This window comes from Passer domesticus, chromosome 3, assembly GCF_036417665.1.
Source record: "Passer domesticus isolate bPasDom1 chromosome 3, bPasDom1.hap1, whole genome shotgun sequence".
Lineage (NCBI taxonomy): Eukaryota > Metazoa > Chordata > Aves > Passeriformes > Passeridae > Passer > Passer domesticus.
This window is the reverse complement of record NC_087476.1, coordinates 122,707,490-122,730,660: the sequence shown is the minus strand read 5'-3', so window position 1 is coordinate 122,730,660 and position 23,171 is coordinate 122,707,490. Positions and strand designations below refer to the sequence as shown.

At 45.1% G+C, this 23,171-nt stretch overlaps 1 protein-coding gene across 9 annotated transcripts in view; it reads right to left on the bottom strand.

Moving 5' to 3' along the window:
* Positions 1–23,171, bottom strand: part of PLCB4 (phospholipase C beta 4) — a 191,156-nt gene that overhangs the window by 58,711 nt on the left and 109,274 nt on the right. For all 9 annotated transcript variants that reach the window (XM_064415698.1, XM_064415699.1, XM_064415696.1 and 6 more), the window contains 7 exons: positions 15,039–15,118; positions 14,429–14,482; positions 9,356–9,437; positions 8,558–8,658; positions 7,876–7,933; positions 2,730–2,838; positions 7–217 (listed from right to left, as the gene is read on the bottom strand). In XM_064415698.1, coding sequence (XP_064271768.1) covers positions 7–217; positions 2,730–2,838; positions 7,876–7,933; positions 8,558–8,658; positions 9,356–9,437; positions 14,429–14,482; positions 15,039–15,118 — 695 coding nt within the window. The remainder of the gene's footprint in view (positions 1–6; positions 218–2,729; positions 2,839–7,875; positions 7,934–8,557; positions 8,659–9,355; positions 9,438–14,428; positions 14,483–15,038; positions 15,119–23,171) is intronic.

The window sequence follows — 23,171 nt, the reverse complement described above, 5'->3', positions numbered from 1 at the left end:
TCCAACCTGCATCCAGCCAAAAGCACTTGTCTGTACATCTCCACTGAAGACTTGCCCCCAAACTGCCTGCCTGTTAGATAGGTATTGTGAGAGGAGCTGATGAAGTAGTGAGCCAGGGGATGGTCCATCTCTTGGTACAGCTCCAGGCGGTCCAGGAAGACGGGGGCATTTTCATCTGACATCAGGTATCTGCAGAACCCATCGCTGGATATCACACCTGCGGGAAGAGGGAGGCACGGCAGTCACCGCCAGGGGCTCAGGGCCCACAGCACCCCAACCACCTCACAGAGCAGGGATTCCAGCACAAACCTGCTATTTACACGGGTTCCTGCAGGCAGGCAGCTCTGCCCTCCCTCTGCTCCAGGCTGCCCAGCAGCTGGTGCAACGTGTGCCATGGCATTCCTGGGAAGCCAACCGAACCCAGGTGCCCTCCAGCTCCTCACCTCATCACAGAGCTGAGGCACAGAAGGAGGTGAAGAAGGCAAACGGGTGCAGACACCTCCTCAGAACAGTCCCGGCCATTCTGATCTCTGGGACCTTCAGCCAGGGACTGTCAGCCTGCACGGGGCAGGTTTCTGTGGCCCTTCCTCCCCCTCACATCCAGTCCTGTGCTACATCCCTGGCACCCAGCTTGTGCAGGGTCTGCTCCCCACTGACAGAGACACAGGAGAACCTTTGCAGTGCCTCATTCACCAAACATCAGGGAAATCTACAACACCTTCCAGTCCACTGTTTGAAGTACATGTTCATACCTTTGTAAATGAAAACAGAAACCTACCATGAACATGGCACACACAGGAATTCAGAACACAGAATTCATAACACCTCTCTCTTATCTGTCTGCTGGTGTGTGCTTCAATAAAGTATAAGAAAATACAAATCAAGGGGTAATTTTAAATGAAACCAAATTAGGAATAATTAGTATGGCAATATCAGTTTTAAAGAGGCCAAGGGTCTGAAAAACGAAAATTATCTGTGATAGGGAAGAAGGGACTACTCACAAAGAGCTGCTGCAGGGAATGGTTACCTGGCATGAATTTTGACATTGCTTTCCCAGAAGTAATTTATGAACACTCAGCTATTGTTAAGGCAAGGTTCAGCAGTCCTATTTTTATTTTCTTTAAGTCTGGTTTTCTCTAATACAGAGAAGTGGAGTGATCCCAGTTTCCATTCTACTTCAAACTTTCTGAAAAAATCCTCTACTGGAGCTTAAATTTTCTGTGCTTGGTGTCAGCCAGAGGTGAACTGCTCCAGAATGTTTCACTCAAGTCCTCTCAGCTGATCCTGAGTATGAAAGAAAGGGGCAAAAGGGAATTTTGGAGGTGAAGAATGGTTTTATTTTGTTATCACCATGTACTTTATGCAGCACAGCCCATCTCAGACGATGCACACTCCTCATGCATCATCCTGTGCAAAAATGTCACAGCTGGATGGACGCTCTGGACAGAACACAGCTGAGACCCCTGCAGCCTGGCAGAGCTCTGTGTGCTCAGCAGCTCAGAGTTTGTGTTTCTCACCAGGGTTTTGGGGCTTTGTGGTGCTCCTGAGCAGCCTCTGCCTACTGACCTGCCCAGCATGAATGGTTCAGCTTTACTCACTGCTGTCCCTGGAATGCCCCTGAGGGGGGGTCAGCTGCTCACTGCCACTGCCTTTTGTATGTTCTTAAACTACATGATTTAGCAAAAAATGAACCAAAGGAAAAAAAAGGTTGTCCTCAAGTATTTTGCTCAACAGCCAAGTTTTATCTAAGAAGGAAAGAAGCTGAAGAGAAGAGCCCCTGCTGAGATCCCTGGAGGAACACTCAGAGGGGACTTCTACTGTTTTGTTGTTATTTATTCTCCATAACCCCATCCCTGCAAAAGATTTTTCACATTTATTGAAAACCTGATAGAAATAAAAATCAACCAAAGAGGCTAAATAATTAGCCATGGTTGATTTTTTTCCCCAATTTTGGATTTATTTCCACCTTCAGAAAATATGTTTTTACACCTTCCATCCTAAGCAGGGGGCAGCCACATTAGCACAGCTTCCTAGTGTGAAAGGGAGCCCAGTTTGTAGATCTCCTGGGATCCTTTTCCCTGAAAACACAACAGACTGAGGAAAGGTACAGTCGCATTCCAGAAGGGAGGTACAGCATCCCAGGTGCTCGTTTTTGATACAGCTGGCACAGATTTTCTGTCAGAAGAGCTTCTGGTAGAAATTTTTCATGTTATTAGAATTTCAATATTTTAAAAAAAGCAGGATCCTTAAAGAATTTGGAAGTGTGGGGTTTTGATTTATTGTTTTGGGAGTGATTTATTGTTTTGGGCTGCTGCCCTCAGGCACTAGAGAGAATATTGCGTAAGCAGGTGGATGCACATGGAATTTCTTTTTTCTTTCTGCACAGAATGTGCACTTTGCAGAGCTAGGCAGCCTCTGAGGCCCTGAGCACAGCCAGGTGCACCCTGCCCTGCTGCTGTTCTGCATTCACTCAATCCCAGCCTCTCCCTTTCCTACCAGGATTTGTACCACGCTCTAACCTGGATCAGGCTCATAATCCTTCTAAAAAAACCCTGATTTTGAAGGGGAGATATCTTTTCCAGCAGAGCAGTTTCCTGGTCCAGCACCCCACACAAGTTCCTGTCCCCAGACCACAGGGACTGCAAACTCCCTTTTAAAAGCCTGAATGCTTCAGAACAAATTCCCCAAATGCCCAAACCCAGTGAACTCTGAATTCCCTCCCCCATTACCTTTCCTCCTCAAGTCTTCATCTGGCTCATATGTCTCAATTATCTGCAGTGCTCTTTTTGTGTCATAAAAGGGAAATAAAATTTCATTGAGCCGAGGATCTCGTTGATGCTAAGGTGAGAAAAAACAGAATTCAGCAAAGCAATATAGTGCATGGCTATCACCAAGAGCATTTCATTACTGCAGATGAGAAAGAAAGAAGTGGACATTTAAAAAAGCAGCCCTAAAATTTTCAGATTTACAGACTGCCCAACAGCAACTTCAGCATTAGGTAGAAAATATCTTTATCTTTCATAAAAAACCTACGCAGTTTGATCACAAAAATAGTTTTAAAAAGAAAAATCCAGTGCAATCATATAACTGGTCTTACTCTTGCTTATTCATGAAAATAATGACTGCATGTGGAATCTGTGCAAATGAGATGTTGAAAACAAATAGCTAAATGTCCCTTTGTAAATTCTCTCATCCTTTGTTTTTTTGCCAAGTGACAGACTTGACTGGTGGCACTGCAATCACCTCTCCAAAAATGCAAGTCTTACACAATACCTACAGCTAAAGAAAAAAAAGTAAAATAAAGCTATGCTATAAATATAGAATTTGAAATCTGAGTTTAGAAATATGCAAGTACTGGATGATTATTTGTGAACTGTGGAAACATTGTGTTTTTAACTATTCAAAAACCAGCATAGGTTCTTGGAATAAATACGCACAAGAATTTCACAGCATCATCTCTTAATTCACAATAATTTATAATATTAGGATTTAACAATAGATGTTATGTTTAGGTACAATTTAGCAGGGATTTCTAGTAGACTAATAACACTCAGAATTTGTATGTTTTCACTTTATAGTGTGCTATGGAACTTTGGTTTTTCTGCATGCTGGATTAGAGCTGCACACTGTGAGCCTGATTCTCCATTGAAAGAAATTTCAAACCAGAATTGATGGAGTAGTGGCATGTAAGCAAACACAACAAAACAAAGAAATAAATATGACTGTGAAAACACTCTTTTACCCCAGAAGGTGCACAGTTTCCAAGCTTTAGGTTCAGAGAATTCAGAGATGTCAGAGGCCACCCCCACAGTGGCAGTCAATAATTTGGAGTGGACAGGATGGTGGTGACATGGCACTACCAGCATTTGCTGTAATTCCTTAGGTGGAAACTTCTATAACCATTTATTTTTTTCCATAAGAAAAGTAATATCCAATCCAATCTCTTTTCTTCCAACCAGCCCATTGGTGGTTGTGCTTAACGAAGCGCAATAAATGACAAGCAATGGCAGCTCAGTCATGCAGCTGGGCAGGGTGTTGTGGGGGATGCCACTGGCAGAGTGCAGCACGTGAACACAGCAGGTCTGTCCAGGCCACGGGGCTCTGGGGATGCCCAGGAACACTCACATCCACCACTACGGGCAGCACACGAGGCAGGACACACCAGCAGCACCACAGCAGGCATGCAGCAGCTCCAGGGGGACACAGGACAAGGCTTTACCCCCCAGGGACAAAACAGCACCTCCAGAATGGTCAGGAATACTGTAGGAGTGTAGGAGAATGCCCCCAATGACAGAGTGGCAAAGCTAGCCTTTGTTCCCCAAAAAAGGAAAGAAGCCCAGAAGTTTCTCCCAACAATCAGGTGAAAAGCCACCTTATAGGACTTCACTAAAACCTTGGGGTCACCTCATTGGATAGGAGCCAAAAAGTCCCGCCTGGGCCATAAGGCAGAAAAAGAGGAGGACAAAAGAACTGAACTGCTTTTGTGAATGTGTTTGTACCAGGGGCAGACCTCTGTACCTGGCTCGGATTTTCTGTTTGTTATTTTGCCTTTTATTAAACCTTTCTGTTTCTAACACTGCAGCAGAAGCCATCCTGCTCATTATTTGCCTCCAAAGGTAATAGCCAAGCTATCCTTGGTGTATTAGGTTCCCTTTTGAAGGCTCATAAAACCCTGGCCCGACAAAACAGAACCTAATAGAATACCAGGGAATGTTCTTTGCTCAAGAAAAGGGCTCTCCCCACTCGCTTTCTCCTACAGTTAGTAATGAGCAAACAGAAGGAAATAAATGGGACAAAGCAAAAAGTCTCCTCTTGAGAAAAAGTCCCAGAGTTACCAGAAGGAGCTGAGAGCAAAATATTCTTCCAGCAGCAATGATCACTGCTCATTATTGATCCTCCAGTGGAGCAGAAGGGTGTCCTTACATTCACTTTGTTTAAAAAATAGAGGTGGCAGCACATAAAGATCTACTTTTAAAAAGTGATAGTGCTCTCTAGTGTCTCTTGGGAACATTCTGCACCCAGAGCTTGGTGGTGGCACAGGGAACTCGTGGTTTGTTTTCACCAGAAACTGAAGTGTGAAATTTCATCTCAGCAGAGAGCATGCCCCAGGTGCAGCAGAGCTGTGTCGGGCTGTTCTGGTTCCCCAGCAGGGCACCTCGGAGCAGGCACTGCCAGCCAGAGCAGGTGAACTGCCTGGGAGCAGGGGGAGAAAGGGTGCCCAGAGGGTTTGCAGGGAGAGAAGAGCTCACCCAGCCTCCTCCCCAGCTGCCCCAGCCCCTCAGACACAGCTCAGCGTGCTAAAACCAGCTCTAACTAAAACCAGCACCTGCCCTGGGGCGTGAGAAGGCCCTTTTGGGGAGATGGACAGCTGGGGGATGGAAAGAGGGAGTGGGAAGGAGGGAGGAGGAGGAAGAAACTGGAAGAGAGAGAGGGAGGAAGAGCAAGGACTTGGGAATAGGAAAGGATCTCCCCACACCTGCCTCCCAAAAGAATGGACTACTGAAAATTCCATTTAAACTGTTACTTGCCTTGTTATTTTATTGCTGTGAATGAACTGCAGGAGCAAATCTCAGTGGTAGTGATTTCAGTCCCTTTTCTACTATATTTCTTCCTATTTTTTTCCAAAATCTGACTTTAAAAATAGGAGATCTAGACGAAATACTCAGTGCGTGACAACAATTAAGTTTCTAAAACCTTCCCAGAAGCTTTAATACCAAAGCACAATTAAATCATCTGTCAGCCAGCAGCATTTAGAAGTCAGATAGAGACAGGAGTTTGGACAAACTCCAGGAAAGCTGCTCACTCTGCTCTCATCCCCAGTAACACATCCTCACTCATGCTCTCTTAAAAACCCATAACACTTAGAGCTTCTGCAGCATGCCTTGGAGGTCACTTCAAAATAATTTAAGTGAGAGTCTTGTGAAGAGTTGCTCTGCCAAGGAACTCCCCTCTGCTATGTAATGATAATAACCTTTCTATATTTGCCAGCATTAGACACCACTGCTAATTGCAGTGCTGGCCAGCAGCCAGGGGGACAGAAAGGAGCCCTCCAGGAGGCACATTCTGGGCCCTCTTGTCCTTTCAAATGATGACCCAAACTTCAAACTCCGGCTGGAGGCCAAAGACCTCCAGCACAGACCAAAGGCATTGGTTGCAGTCACCAGAATAAACGTCCTTCCCTGGAAAAAACACTTGAGTCATTTTTGCCAGCTCTGGTCCTAAACCAAAGGGGCCCACCACAGGATTTCCAACTGCAAAATGTATTTTGTCAATATGAATGTAGTCAATAAGATGCATTTTTCCCCAATACTACCTATGCATTTCCCCAACATTACCTATCTTTACCTATATAAAATAATGTTTCTAATTCTGTAAAAAGAACTGCTAAAGACACACAAAATTGAGAGCACAGCAACTCAATCTTAATTTTTCAATCAGTTACTGAAGATAGGGGGTTTCAATTTTATATTTAAATCAATTTAAAAATAAAGATAAAACAGTAATTTACCTGAAAATGAAGAGTGACACTAAAGAAATCTGAAGTGGTTTAAAGTGGGGATGGGGCTGCGTGCTTCAGGCAGTAGAATGCACCTAGCACTGCAGGTGAACTGGGCTGAGGTGCTGTAAAGGGTAATTTATCCTTTAAACCACAGCTCTGTCCTTTCTCTCCCAATGCAGAAGCAAAGATGACAAGCTTTAGCTCTGACCCAGCCCTGCAACCACTCAGACACTGAATTGTGGAAACAGCTGTGATCAAAGGATGCCTCACAGCAGTAAGCCTTGCCAACAGATATGAACTAAAGCCCCAAGTATGTAACCCCAATTATGTAATCAAGCTGTTAATCTCTCTCTCTCTTTGCTTTCTGAACACCCTTTCTGCAAGTAATTCAGATTTAGTGAAGAGTAAGGCACATGTTCTGTACTGAAAAATAAAATTACATTCTAAATTTTATATATAGGGAACTTACAGTTTGGATCTTCAGATTGAAGTATCCAATAAATAAACACGTGTATATAAATATAAATATAAATATATATATATAAATATTTAAAACTGAACTATAACTAGTAAAACAATTTGAGATGGAGAGATTTTTTGGCAATGCACATAAAAATGTCACATAGTGAGGCTGGCAGCTTCCCATGTTGAGGATGACAATAATCTACTGGTACAAAACCCAGTGGGATGTGTGTGTTTCCCATGGGTGTGCTCTTGTCTAATCCACATGCTGCATTTATTGCTGGAATTGCAAACCAGCCAGTTTTCTATAACTTACTGTGCTTTAGGAATAGAAAAGAGCCAAGCCCACACTGTTCATTGAACTACTTCACACACTTGTGATGCTTTTAAGAAATACTAAATACATCTGCCAACAACTGAATTCTGGAAATAAGCAATAAAAATATTTCCTCCTCCTATTCTGCACACATGGTATTTTAAAATCCATACACAAACTCTTAAAATATCCTCTTAGCTCGTGGATTTGTAACAGATTGAAATACTAGTGCTGAGGAGAATCAAGTCCCTGTTTATAAACGCCTACTTCAGGTTTTCTGCTGTTCTAGAAGGACTGGATGTATTTAGCTGGGGCCTACAGGTAAAAGACCTGCCTGCAATCCAGCACTGGGTGCATTTGAGTGGAATGGAACAGCATAAAAAGCACAAAACACACAGGACACACAGCACAGCACAGCAACAAGGAGCCAAGAGCTGCAGCTGAAGGCCAGGGTGCAGAGAGCAGAGGGCACACGGGGCTGGGGCTGATTTCTCCCTGGATGTTCCCACAGCAGGTCAGGAGCACAGGCATGCATGGGAGGGCTGGACAAGCAACTGCAGACAGACTGGGAGGGGAGTTAATGTATGAAAAAGCTTACTTCATTTAGAAAGCTCACTAATTGGTCTACCGTTAAATAATCAGTTTTGTCTCCATTGCTGAAAAGGAATTTATTAGAGAATGTGAGTTTTTGTACACGATGCTACAGTAGGTATGATTTACATGTTGACATTGTTGACACTTTTAAAACCACCTCCTATCTTCTACTTGAAGCTAGCTCCATAGTCCCAAAATGAACAGTCCCAGAAAACATGCCAACTGTCTATGCTTGCACAATATACCTCCCACACCACACCTTCCTACCCTGAACAAACATTACATCATAAAACAACATGTAAGTCCTCCAGCTGAGAGTAAATTTAGTGAAGAAACTTTCCAAACTTCAAATTTCTTACTTAATTTAATTAGTTCACGTACTGTGTTAATCACCTAAAGGAGCAAGTTAAAAATTACAGTTGTTAGCAAAGCCAATGCAAAAAAAAAAGTTCCAGGTGCTTCCTTTAACTCATGTAAAAGTTGCTCTAAAATACAGAGTGAACTTTTACATTTACAGTCAGAGAAGGAGGAAAGGGTAAAACATAGACTGGAGCTTGTTCTAAAGTACTGCTGATGCTATAGGATTCAAGGGCAGATACATTTTACAGTGCTCTGCAACTATTAGTTATGGACTAAAAATACAACAAATTGTCTTTAAAGCAAGATTATATGAAATCTGAACTTACATCTTCTTAAAGAGGTCCTCTATGTCAGTTCGGGGACATATCTTTTGGGTAAGCTCATAAAATTTCTCATAAGTAAAAGCTGCAGGCTCAATTTCATCATTCTGCAATGAAATGCAAAGGTACATTTATCCAGACAAGAGACCTTATGTGCTCTTTTCCCAAGAGAGTATCTTATATCAGAAAATAAAGCAACAGAGAACTGGTTTAGCGCCTTTCCAAGTATAAATTTACCTGGTTTCTTTTGTACTCTCTCAAAGTAATTCTAAGTTCATCTTTATTGTAGATCTGTTTGATGTGCTTGTATTGTAACCTCACTGTAATAATAATTCTACATAAACACAGAGCTGGAAAACAATCCATTTTTCTTCTGAAGCTTGAAAAAAAAACAACCAAGCCAAACCCCAGAAGCTGAAGCCATCACCTCTCTGGGGCTGCTGGCAGGGGCTCCCCTGGAGTGGGACAGAGCTGGAGAGCAGCTCTCCAAAGGAGGGGAGCAAGAGCAGGAGGAGTCCCAGAAATTCAACAAAGCAATCCATTACATGCATATTTTGTGCTCATATACTTAGCATAAATGAACAAGAGGTAGTTTGTGACAGAAAAGAAGGGAAGCCTCCTCTAGGAGGTTTAAGGACCTCTGTGCCATACAGATTTAATTACATTTTGGCTCTGGTAAACAACCTCCAGCAACAGTAAGTAACGCGCTTTTTGTGATGCAAATGGCTTCGATTACAGCTACAAACGTGAGTGAGTCACCACCTTATCAGAACACAAAAGCAGCTATTCACAGCCACCAAATACCTTTCCGCTGGGAAGACCCAATTCCTTCAGTGCCTGAAAGATCACTTTTTCCGTTTTACCTGATGCAAAGGTTCTGGTTATGCTACAACAAAAAACAGTGGAGAGAGGAAAAAAAAAAAAAAACAAAAACAAAAACAGAGAAATGTCAGTCATTTAAAAACAATCAGCTTTCTCCTGCTCTCACTGCCAGCCCTGCCCTGGCTTCAGCGATGAATGCAAGCAGTTCCAAGAGTGCAGTGCAAGAAGCGCTCCGAGCTGCAGAGAGCAGCACTGCTCTGCCTGCAGCCGTCAGGAACACATCCAAATAATGAACTGCAAACCCAAGAGGGGTTTCCCCAGTACTGGGGTACAGAGCCATGCACAGCACCCTTCTGCTGGCTCTCTAAGCTGTGTGCTGGCACCAGTGACTGCTCCCAAAGCTGCAGGTTCTCGGAGGAAGGAGTTTCCCTTGGTCCCCCCGGGCTGTGGTGGCTTCCCCTCCACCCCAGCATTAAACTGCGCCTCCACAAGGCAGACTGGGCTGCTCCTAAGGCTGTTCCCTCCTCTCTCCTGTTCCTGCAGCTGCTGTCAGGCTCCCAGGCACCCGGCACATCCCAGTCCCTGCCGCAGGGCCCCCTCTGGATGCTCCCTGAGCTCCCAGCACTGAGAGCACCAACAGCTCCCCTGTCCCAGCCCTGCTGCACACAGACCCCCAGCTGGATATTCCACCACACTGAGAGCATCCTGCTCCCTCCCAAAGCATGACTTCACTGGGAACCAGACCAATCCCACAGAAGTGCTCTGTTTGGTGGGACTGACAGCAGAGAGTCCATTTCTGATTCCCTTTGAGAAGAGTCAGAATGACCCCTGGGATGGAGGGGGCATCCCAACCCGACGCTGCCCTGCCCTCTGTTCAGGGCTGTGACCCACAGCCCCCTGGTTCTGGTGTCCTCGTCTGCAGGGAGAGCCTTCAGCCTCATCCAGGATGTTCCAGCAAAGCTCACACGGGGAAACACCCCACGGCTGCTGCTGGGAACGTGCTCCTCACCACCAAGCCAGACAAGCATTTGCTGAGACTTTCACTTAATCTCGTGCATAATAAATAATTTCACTTGGCAAGAGACCTGAAACAAATTGTGGCTGCTATTTGTTGCCATAGCAATTCATGGTTGTTTTATTCTCCAAAACACTCTAAACTGCCTAAGTAAATATTTTCATACTAATAAAATTAAAATCAGGAAGTGAAAATATCTAAATAATAAAAAAATATTTTAACAAAACTTAGCCATGTTTTCCTTCTTACTGGGTCCTTACAACAGTTAGATTTCTATGTCCCTATTTAGACATCCAAGTTAGCTGTGTAATTTTCTAAAGCTGATAAGTACCAAGATATTTTCACTAAAATATAGACTGAGTTTAACTTTAGGCACTTGTTTCTTAAAAAAATCCTCAGGCATCTATTTTTTCTGCTAATTCTAAACCACAGAGTAATGTTAGCTCTACAATTTACAACCTATTTCCAGCCCTGTAAATTTCTATGTCTTTTGTAATGAATTGGACTCCAATAATAAATGTGCTGTAAAACATGTAATATTGGTGTAAGTAATTAATCAGATGTGTGCCAAGATTCCATGGCTGCAGGGAACTTACTTTTGATGCCAAATGTATTTTTTTTTAATTTCACAAAAGCTGACAGCAAGCACAGCAGTAATTTGTAATGACAGCAGCAGTGTAGAGGAGATTGCATGAATCAAAAAAGATTGTAAAAATACAGTGTGACACGATCATTTTGCCCAGGCTATTGCAAATAAAACTGCTTTTCCTTCTATCAGAAGAGACTGCACCCCAGCAGATTTACATTCACCTTGACACCTGCAGGTGTTTACTCCCCATGTTCCACCTGCAGCGTTTGGGGCTCATGCTAACATAACATATGCACTTCCTCATAAATACTGAAAATACTTCCCACCTCTGGAACTGAGCATGTGACTCTGCTGTGCTTGCTAATGGATTAAATGACTTGGTTACCTCTGACCTTCAGCACTTTCCAACCATCACCTCAAAAATCAAGCCAGCACAACCTGTGGGAATCAATCTTCTACCGTGGCTCCACTGAATTTATCAGCTGGGCTTGACCTGCCTACACTGTACAGGAAATTATCTAACTTTGATTTCCAGCCACCACTGAAGTACTGCAACAGATTTCTTCCAGACACTCTGGAGTAATTGATATGAAACACACTTAAAAAACCTCCACTTTCAAATCAATTTAATTACTGAAAAACAGATTTATGTCCATTTGTCATAGTTGAGCTCTTTCTTTTTTTACTATATATTTTCATAGTTGGAACCTAAACTTGCTTGAACCCTTTTAAATGTAGTTACACAAAGGGAGAAGCACAGTCTGAGCAAAGCTAATTTCTAACCAGGCTCTAAATGAGCAGGTGCAACTCACTCACACAGAAAATAAATTTTCTGCCAGCAGAAAGTTCAAGAAACCAAGCAGATTTTTTTTTTCTTTACAAATGCTGACCTGTTTATTCATCTGTTACAGCAGTGTTAAAATCTGAACACACAAAATATCTCACAAATGCCATGCCTTTGCAAGAGCTGTAAATGTCACTCTAGCCTCAGACTGCTAAAATTTATCAAAGCCCAGAAGGCAGAACTGCTACTCTCCCAAGGCTTTCACACTGCTAACAGCCAGCATTTCTTCTCTCCTAAGCACAGCACATCAACAGCAGCAGACCTAGGCCCCAGAACACATTAAAATCCAAAAGTGGCTTGAGAAAGATCTTTGTGACTTTGCAACTCCCAACTGCAGAGCCCAGGAGTCACGAATATTTTGGCATTTACCACCAACAGTGTCACCTCCTCAAGGCTCACCACTCCCTATGGGGAATGTGGCAGCTGCAAAATTTGTTTCAAACTTGGGAGGAAATGCAAGGAGCTCTGATTCTGCAGGTGAGGTTTGGTTTTTTTTCCCTTGGTGTTTTACTGCACCTCTGTGTAAAAATGAAATACAGGTGGCTCTTGTGATACACATTCTGAACAGAGCTGCTGGGGGTTCTGCTCCTGGGAGAGAAACCCTCCCGTGTGCATCCCAGAGCTACAGCAATTGCTGCAGCAGCAGGAGGAAGCAGGGCTCAATAAACAACAGTGGATTTAAACAGGTTAAAGGGACAGGTCAGCTGGAGGGGAGCACCAGTGGTTTAAACCTGTGCAAGAGGCACTGGGGGAAGCCTGGGGAGCAAATGTGCAGCTTTGGTGGCCCTGCAAGGCAGAGGCACTCAGCTCACACTGCCCCGGGCTCCCTGGCCTGCCCTCCTCAGGCACACATCCCTTCTCCTGGACCCTCCCTTCCCTGCAGGAAGGCTCGTGGCGGGGGGGAGGCAGTGAACCCCCACCCCAGGCTGAGCCCTGGGGGTGTGTGTGTGTGTGTGTGTGTGTGTGTGTGTGTGTCCCACCCCAGGATCAGCAGCTCCAGCCCCAGGGCCCTGCCACCCCACCTCAGGGCCCTGGCTCCCCTCTTCTGCAGGGCAGCTCTGCAGAGCACATTGCTTTCTCCTCTCCTCCATTCCTGTTCCTCTTCTCACTGACACCTCTCCCCATGCTTTGAGTGGGTCACACCCCACTTCCCTGTGAGCCCCAAAATGTGCCACATCTCACCCAGACCAAGACAGCACACCCCTTGGAGTATCCAGATTCAGCTCCATGGAACAGCAGATCCCTTACAAATTTATAAGCAACCTTCTCTTACAATAAATTAAACTGCTAGGGACTGATCTATGGTAGCCTGTAAATAGTGCAAATTCAAATTTAAAGATTGAATACACTGGACCCAGTGAACTGGATCTTTAAGCCAGCCTGCATACACAAATCAGTATCTGCAGCCCAACAGAGAGAATTTATGCCTCACTAAATGTGATGTGAAATATTTAAAGGCAGAAACAGTTTCAGACAAGCTAGCACACTGTAAATTCATGCTGTGGAATGGGGTTCTGTGTTCAAGCACAGGCATACAGCTGTGAAGCCCTGAGGGTGGATGTGTCCCTGTGGCACTGCTCCCCCTCGTCCCCCTCCAGCTGCTGATGCTCCTCGTGGCACTCCTGCAAGGAGGGGCCCGTGGCAGCTGGGGCTGAGGGATGAGCAGGGACCTGGCCAGTGGGAACTGGGAGGGGAACACACTGCAGCAGCTGCAACACTGTCAACCTGAGCCATGAGCTTCTTTAGAAGCCTGGAAAGCAGCATGGCAGGCCCTCTGTCTTTTTGCAGATCCTACAGATGCAAAATCCTCTTTTCCTCCCTTGGAAAACAAAAAGTTGTGCGGGGCTTATCTTACAAAATCCTCCCTCTTGCTCCCTTCTGGGAGCTCCTCTCTATGGAAAAGCAGCATGCCCCAAAACTCTGCTTTGCATGTACTTTGTGAAGAGAAAAGCAGCTCAGTGTTTGGGCAGGAATGAGGTCCCAGAGCAGGAGGGGGAGCACTGTTTTCTAGCCAGAGGACTGAAAACCAGTCACCTGCAATAGTTAACAGCTGAGCAGAAGGAAAGTGCTGCTCTGGCCTTGCTGTTCCCAACAAGTAACCCAACAGCTCATTTACCACGTGGACAAACCCAAATATTATCCTGGGGGTTCCTATAAAAGCAGGAGCATTTCTGGCAGACACATACATGTCTATTTTACAAGGAACTGCAGTTTAAAAGTACCTTTTTGTCCTCTACTTAACTGGCCTGCAAGCTTTTATGGTTCTTTTTTTACAGTACTTTATCAAATTTTACAACTGAAAAACCCACCCCAGAGTTTGGGGAATGTCAGGCTGAGAAATCTGATGCTCTTAGCTCTAAGTGACTTCGAAAACTATTAGAAGAACTCATATCTTTATAATGGACTGCAAAAAAAATATAAATTACTAGGCTGATAAGAAGTCCTGCCTAGCTTACCGAGGAGGGCAGGTAAGAATATCTAATTCTGTACTTTTACATGTCTATTAGCAGTAACATTAATATTATATTCCATTATTAAGCCACAGAATTTTATTAAAATTCTAGAACTAGGAAGTGAAAAAACCCTTGAGCTCCCCAATGTGCTTACCTCCGAACTGGAATTTTCCCATTTGTGTTTGTTAGAAAGGCCAGCTTCATCCAGCTGAAATTAGGAATGAAATATTTTTAAAATACTGTTTATTATAATTGGGGTCTAGATGCTTGTGTTTAACTTGTTACCATGTCTGCTAAATGAGTACAAACAAATAATTGTTCTGCAATAAAACCATTTTTCTGTAACCTTTTAGTGCTTGAGGCAGGGCAGTTCTTTAACTGTAAAGGCAAAAAGCAGCCCAAAAAAATCAGTACAGCAATTAACACCAGTGTGAAGATGAGAAAGTCTCACGGGGTTTTGCTTGCATATGCATCAAAGAAAAAACAAACCAACCAATAATTAAGACATACACTGCAATAAATCAAATGAACAGTTATAAATTCTCCTGCAATTTCTCCTGGGCAGGTGCCAGATATAGCCTTGAGACATCCTTAGTCTCAATAAAAGACAGACTCTTAACTCATTTAACACCAGTTCTTATTGACATTGTTTTGTAAATGTCAAACTACAAAAAGCAACTGTTTTTTTTTTTTTTCCAAATCCAACAAGGAAAACACAAGGACAGAAAAATAAAGGAGAAAGGGGAGGAAAGAAAGTAACTTACTGTTTCTTGAGACACGTCATTGGGCTGACATTGTTAGCTCTGAAGTTGTGTATGATGGATCCAAGCCCTTCTACCCATTGCTGGAAAACACAAGATCACCAAAACACCAAATCAGCAGAACTCCAGAGGGAGGAAGCAGGCAGCTGTGGCTTGGGGAACCCTCCTTGAAGCCATGGGCAATGTCAGCTACCTGTGCTGAGGAAAGAACTGCCCAGCTCACAGCCCACACCAGGCAGAGCCAGCCCCATCTCATCCATTTTACCCTTCACTCCTCCTGCAGCAGACACAGGGACTGTGCTTCCCATGGTTCCAGATCCTGCATGTGGGATCAGCAGTGCCAATCAACCTGTGCACTGCCAGCCAAGGTAGCTCACTACTTACTGATTTATTACGGCCTCCACTGATATCCTGTGTGAACACTGCCTCCCTTCTGGGGCCAGGGGCAACAGCAGCTCTTCTGAGCTGGGATTTATTGATGCTGAGCCTCCACTGATATCCTGTGTGAACACTGCCTCCCTTCTGGGGCCAGGGGCAACAGCAGCTCTTCTGAGCCGGGATTTATTGATGCTGAGCCTCCATTTATATCCTGTGTGAACACTGCCTCCCTTCTGGGGCCAGGGGCAACAGCAGCTCTTCTGAGCCGGGATTTATTGATGCTGAGCCTCCACTGATATCCTGTGTGAACACTGCCTCCCTGCTGGGGCCAGGGGCAACAGCAGCTCTTCTGAGCTGGGATTTATTGATGCTGAGCCTCCACTGATATCCTGTGTGAACACTGGCTCCCTTCTGGGGCCAGGGGCAACAGCAGCTCTTCTGAGCTGGGATTTATTGATGCTGAGCCTCCACTGATATCCTGTGTGAACACTGCCTCCCTTCTGGGGCCAGGGGCAACAGCAGCTCTTCTGAGCTGGGATTTATTGATGCTGAGCCTCCATTTATGCCCTGTATGAACATTTGCCTCCCTCTTGGTGGCAGGGGCAATAGCAGCTCTTCTGAGCTGGTATTTAATTATGCTGAGCCTCCATTTATGCCCTGCATGAACATTTGCCTCCCTCTTGGTGGCAGGGGCAATAGCAGCTCTTGCTGAGCACCATCATCCAATGTGTGAGCACATATTTCACTGGTCCAGTTTAGCAAAGGAATGAAATAAAACATCAATAAGCTAGAGGAGGCACAACAACTGCTCTACCACCCTGTTACATGCTCAAGCCCTGCTTGCTTTCATCCTTAAAATGCACAGCATTCCAAATAATCCCTGGGATGACTTCCAGCCAACAGCAGCATTACAGCACTTTCTTCTGTAATTCCTCTTTTAGGGGTCTATTTTTCTGCTGTAGCCTGCACCCCAACCCTGCAGAGCAGCAGCTTAAGGCTTAGACCCTGACATGAACCCCCACTGATTTCAGCAAGAATCCTGGCAGGAAAAAGCCATGGCAGGAGGAAAAAATGGCAGTGCTACAAGCCAAGTTCCATCTCAATTATGCCATTGTAACACTAGGATTACTCAACTGATAATTTACCCTGGTGGAATTGAGATGGGATTTGGTCCACTGCTAAACATGAACCTTGGGAATAAAGGAGCTTTTTGCCTCTGGCCAAATGCTGTGCATGCAGCTTGAGCTGACTTGGGCAGCATCCAGAATATGACACTCATAAATAGATGCAGATGAGTGTATTTTTCTTTTCATGAATGAGTGCTGTACATCTGCAAGACAGATGAAAAAAATCCTGATTTGTACTGGAGGAACACTAGCCTCTTTGGGAAATGGCACATTGTAAACTGCAGGCAGCAAACCCCCGGGGTTAAACCAAGGTCTGAGGTGTCAATTCAACAGATAAGCAACACACTCAAGGAGGCCCCTGTACCCCTGAAATATTAAATCTGCTTTGCTTTAGGAAAGCAGTCACTTATTAAGATATGTGTTAACACTTAAGTGTTCTTTTTTTAAGTTGCCTTTTAAATAAGTACTGCATAAAATATTCCTTTAAAGAGATCAAGTGTATGTCTGAGAATCACTGAAAAACAGAACTACCACTTATGAGAAAAGGTAGCATTTGGGGGTTTCTCAGGTGTGGTTTTGGGCTTGAGAACAACCCCCCAGTAGGAGTCTGCCCTCCCTCTCCCTTCTCCCAGCTGCCTCAGCAAGAGGACTTTGTAGTCACAGGCTGAAGGGACTGCCTAGGAAGATAAAGAAAGCAAGGTTCATGGGGCAAGATAATATTATTTATTAGAGCTGATATAACTAGAAACCACTGACAGATTTAGGAAACACTGATGTTTTCCTACAAATGTTCCCTCATCTCAGATGATAAAGGAATGGTGCTTGTGAAAATTCTGGGTTAAATGCCTGAACAAATCTTACACAGCCTTCAATTTCCTAGAACTGTTGAAATGCAACTATCATCAACTGCCTACCTTTGGGGTTTGTGGTTTGTTTGGATTTGGGTTTTTCTGGTTTGTTTTGGGTTTGGGGGTGTTATTGGCTTGTTTGGTAAGGTGTTTGTTTGTTTTTGTTGTTGTTTAAAGCAATGAAATGTATCATTCCTGCTGCACTAACACTGTCACAGCTACCCCAACATTTGTCCTTGTATGATCTGCACTGGTCTGCAGCCCTTCAAAACTCCTCAGCCTTCCAACACTGACCCAACCACTCAGTGGCATATCCACTGCGAACAAAAAACTCTTGCAAAAATTAAATTACACCAAATGCACATTGGGAATAAGCTGCAGGCTTTCTGCCTTTTTTTTCTGACAAAAAACCACCGCTGGTGCAGTGCTGACCATATCAGCATTTCATTTGGAGCTAACACTACAGATCCATTCTGATTTGAAGGCAATGGATTAAAACTACACCAGATACAACAAAAACTAACATTTAAAAGCAAGGCTGGCCAGCACTCAGCTCTGGAGTTACTTCTACTCATCTACAAGAGCTGCCAAAAGGAGCACTGCTAGGAAAAAACACAAGTGAAGAGAGAAATCAATACACTAAGCACTTCCCAGGTGATTTTTGCAGGAGCTGTCGTGATGGTTCCCACTTCAGAGGTCTCCCTAACCTTTTTTCAGTGTTAATGCCCTTTTCTGACAGAGATGCCAAGTCAGGAACTGCACTCCCTTGGAGCAAAACAGCACAAACCTCCAGGCAAACACTGATGAGGCACAAAGGCACCACACTGCTGCAGAGGCACCCAAGAGCCTCTGTGCACTCCAAACACCTTCACGTTGGTGTGGTGGGCCCTGGGCAGGAGGTGGCAGCCCCAGAGCCACCTGCCCACCTGCTCCACCTGAGAGAGCAGCACCTGCTGCCTGCCCCTGGCTTTGGGGCCAGCAGCTCCTGCAGTGCCCACACCAGGCACTGCCCACACCAGACACTGCCCACACCAGACACTGCCCACGGCCATCAGCTGGCCCCGCATTAACCAGGAACACAGAGAAAAACAAAGTCAGCAACACATTGTACACTGTCAGACTTTCTGTCCCTCTGAGCTGGACCAGTCTCCAATTAATACTGCATTCATACTTGCTTTTAAGGCACTGTGATCCAGTGCACAGATACGCACAAAATTCAATATCAAGCTGGCAGAATATTGCTTTCCTGACAACAAACCATTCTCAGATTTAATGTACACTTGTCTGATGACCTTGCAGGAGGGATGAAAGAAGGGCTCGGGGTTTTCTCAGCTAACACACAGACAAATACAGCAGCAGCCTTGCTTGTGTTCTATGAGAGCACCCCTTAATTTAGAGATGAAGCTGAAAGACCTGTACATCTACCTAAATAACAGGGATAAAGATCCTCAGTTCTCTTCTTCCATCCTCAGCATTTTCAAGTCACTACCTGTGCAAAGGATGAAAATCCTATAAAAAGTGGAATTCTGAAATGAGACACCTTGGTCTTAGAAGAAAGAATTTCTTTGATGGAAATCAGGGTACATTGGATTCTTACTGATGCTAGTGCTGAATATTTTCCAATTTTCAAAATATTCTTCAGTACCCTTAATCTGTCGAGGTAACTCCTGAATGGCTCTCTATACACAAATATAGAGGGATCTGGACCCTGATATCTAATCCCAGAAAATGAACAGTCATGAAAAGAAACAAAACCAAACACCAGTGCACCTTAAGCACAGACCCCCTTAGGCTGACAGAAATGGGCAAAATCTACACTGCAGGCTGGAACAAGCTCTGTGGTGTTTTTCTCTGACAAGATCAAACCCTGTCAAACATCTCTAGAAGGAGAAGGAGCAAAAAAAATCAATCAAAGAAGCACTCTCTTAGCTTTATCTGTCAGACTGAAATGCTTCTGAGGCACTTAGTGCCCCGTGCTAGCTGAGGTTCACCGATGAAACACGGCCACAGCTGGCAGGGTGCACAAATAAGTTTGGCCTTTCAGCTCTATTTTAGCCATCAACCTTTCATTTAGGCAGGGTTAAAAAGGACAAGAATTATGGAAGGTTAAAAAAAAACCCATCCTACAGCTCATGAAATTCCAGACAAGGCCAGGCAAGGCTTATTGACCGATGGGGTCAGTCTTGCCAGACCTCTCAAGGTTTCACCTTCCCTTTTCCAGTCTCTCCAGAGCTGCACTCCACTTACTGCAGGCATCAGGAAAGCCAGGGAGGCACTGCCCTCTGATTTTGGGGTTCAGGGTGTGGGACTGGCTGCCAAGGGCTCCATGGGCTGAAGGCTCAGGAAGCCCAAAGAGAATTGTTTCCCACCTCTGCCCAGGACACACGTGGGCTGGCAGGAGTCCCTGGCCTTGCCCTCAGCCAGCAGATGTCCCCACTCCCTCAGTGCAAACATCTCACAACTCCTCTCTGCTCCGGGAAAACCAGCCAGGCAGGCAGAGCCAGGAGAGCTGAGGAGTGGCAGTGGCAAACCTCCCCCTGCCCTGCCCACCGCAGCACTGATCTCAGCAGACACGGCTGTGAAAACACTGCCACGGAGACAAAAGGGATCCCTCTGACCTTCAGCTGCTCCAGCAGGAAAGCTGAGGCCCACAGGCTCCCTGCTGGGAGCTGCCCCTGTGCCCAGGCTGCTGCCACTGCAGCCAAGCTCCCTGCCCTGGAGAGGCTTGTCCAGCCTGGAGGGCTCTGCTCTGGAAGGAGCTGCAAGAGCCACTTGGGCTCTCGTGTGTGCAAACCCAGAGAAACACACTGGAGCTTTCACAGTGGAATCAGCCTCCTGGCTGTGGAGAACCAGGGCTAAAGATGCCAGTTTACTGATAATTCACAGTGGCACAGCCAAGAATGTACATGGAAAGGCAGAAAAGCACATGCAAAGCACCCAGAGTTAACTGCAGGCTGAGATATGGAGATTTCTCTAGAGAACATGGAATAACATACAGAATAACACACACAGGTAAGCCGTGGTAACATATCTGAGGCAGTCATGAGTTAGAAATGTTTATCACATGTGCTGTGACACATAAGCCACATACTTCCACAGTGGGACACAGAGAACAGCTGGAGGCTTCTAGAGATCTGCTCAAGAGTGTTTTGCAGGTTCCTTGAAAAGCTTTGCTTTGAAACATCAAAACAAACAAAGCTTTGGGAAAACAGAACTTGTCTGTAATGTATTTGTGGAATATCCCATGGGAATTTTCTGCTACTTTCTATTTGCCCTCTAAACAATATGATTTGGCCAAATGATTAAGGGGGAAAAACAATCAGGGTCAATTGGGCTGGGCTGGATGGGCAACCTGGTCTTGTGGAAGGTGTCCCTGCCCATGGCAGGGCAGTTGGAACTGGATGGTCTTTAATGTCCCTTCCAACCCAAACTGTTCCATGATTCTGTGCAACAGATTTTTTTTGTAAATCAAAGAGTTTGATTAGTAGAAACACCAACAAAAGCAATCAACCTGAAGTGCTTTGTCTTACCAGAACCATTTAAACTGAAAAAATAAAATTCCTTCCCAACTGAGAAGCTGAGAAGTTTAGGAATGTCAAAATGAAATGTTTTGAACTGCATTGACTTCCATGCCATGGATATTGTTAGCTGTGTGATAAAGCCTGCATTTACCTATATGTTGTTTGTCAGTGTGTGAGTAATGAAGCATTTTAGTCCATTCTGTTCATTCTGGTGCCTCACAGGTTAGGCCACCAAATGTGAATCACTGTCTCAGTGACACACAGGCAGAATACATCTATCTTCTATCCAATCCAACCAAAGGTGTAAAACCAGTGTAGAAGGTTGCTCCATCTCCTTCCCACCCTGTCTCCCCGTGGCTGTTCCCATCCTGGACACACTGCCACAGGAATGCACCAGCACTTCCCAAAGCCAGATTGTCTTCAACACGGGTGGGAGCTTTGCCTCTGACCATCACTTTAACCTAAGGCTCTTCCTTGAATTGAGCCAGGAGTGTTCACTGAACTCCTCTGCAGCAGGGCGTGGGGAACATACTTTCAAGAAGGGCAGAATCTCTGAGGTGGAGAGATGGTCCTTTCCAAGGAAACAGCTGGAGCTGGGAAAGAACAACCACCAGGGCAAATCCACCCCTGATAAGCACTAACATTAAGAAATGTTAAAGAAGCTGACTTAGGTGAACCTTTAAAGCTGAACTCCTTCGTGCATTGCCAGCATGGGTGAGCAAAGAAGACCAGAAGTCCAGATTTTGGGTGGCTGAAGCACAAGAGCTTTACTGGACCAATGCCAGGGTTGGACAGGCAGCCCATGTGCCAAGGGCTGAGGCCTGATACCAGCACTAGATCACTTCTGCCCCAAGGAAATTCACCCCCAAATTCTCACTGGCCTTTTCAACTGTCCTAGACTGAGGAAAACACATTATCCAATTACTGGGGCACAGAAAGTCCATCTGGGAAGTAAAAAAGAAAAATACACACATATGCTCTCATCTCTAATATATGTGTCTGTATGTGTGTGTGTTAATTTTAGCTCAGGATCATTTACATAACCTGATTTAATCAGGATTCCAGACATCAGGTTTTAAATTCCACCTTTTACAGTCACTCTCTAGTACCACAGTGGAGCTGCTTTAGGAGTGGACCATGACAGCTGCTTGCAATCAGAGACAGATACACCCAATTTTGTGGCTGTTTTAAGAGTGGAAATGAAAACCAACTTCTCAGCTGAAAACACCAATAAAATTTAAGTAGATAGAATGTAAATACCAGAGCTGGAGCTTGGAGACAAGTGGGGAGATAACAAACACACTCTTGTTGCTGCAGTGGCTACCCTTGAGCCCAGCAATGCCTTGGGCAGCCCTGCTGGGCACCAGGGGCACAGGGGAGGACAGTGACACCAGCCAGCCTGGATGGGCACCCAGGGAGGGCCCACACTGCCACAGCTGGCACCCCAGGGACCCCCAGGGCCCTGGGACTGTCCTCCTGTGCCACCCTGTGCCAGGGACCTGCCTCCATGTACCACTACAGCACAGACAGGCTGAAGATGCCAGGAATTCCCACCAGTTTCCTTTGTCATGGTTAGCCAGGCCCATTCTGACCCAGCCTTCAGGGACTAACAGCTGCTCCTTTTCCAATTGTAAGTTATCACCTACAGAAGCCTTTTGGGCAGAAAGGTTCTGAGCTTTTGTGCTTGGATCTGCCACTCAATTCCCTCATTCTAAAGTATCCCAATCAGGCTCTGCTGCTCACAGCAGTGGGGGGACAGCACACACCACAGCTTTCCTACACACATTTACAACCCTCACACATATCCGGGCAGCTTAAGCTTCAGTCACTGCCCCTCCCCTCCACACTCCTGCCTCTGTCATGTCAAAGGAGGGGCTTTGAACCTGGATTAATCTGAGGCCTATTTTAAGCTGCAGCTGGCAGCTGCACAGCTACCCAATGCCATGCAAAGGCTTGCTTCTTCTGCAGGGGATTTACTGTGTCCCACAGGAAAGATGTTCTCTCCTGAACACAACAGGAAGAATTAAGCAGGAGCACTTGTATGTGCAGACAACTGCTAGAAAATTCCATTTTAGCACAGAAGTGCAGTAGCAAGTTGATGTATTTACCATATACCAAAGGTCAACACAGCACAGGCCAAATTCCCCAGCCAAGGCAACTTAGAAAGCTCTGCATTGATTTCTTTGGCTTGATCTGCTCTCTGCTCTCCCTCATGCCTCAAACATATCATATGAGATGAGGTGGATCATCTCTGCTGACAGC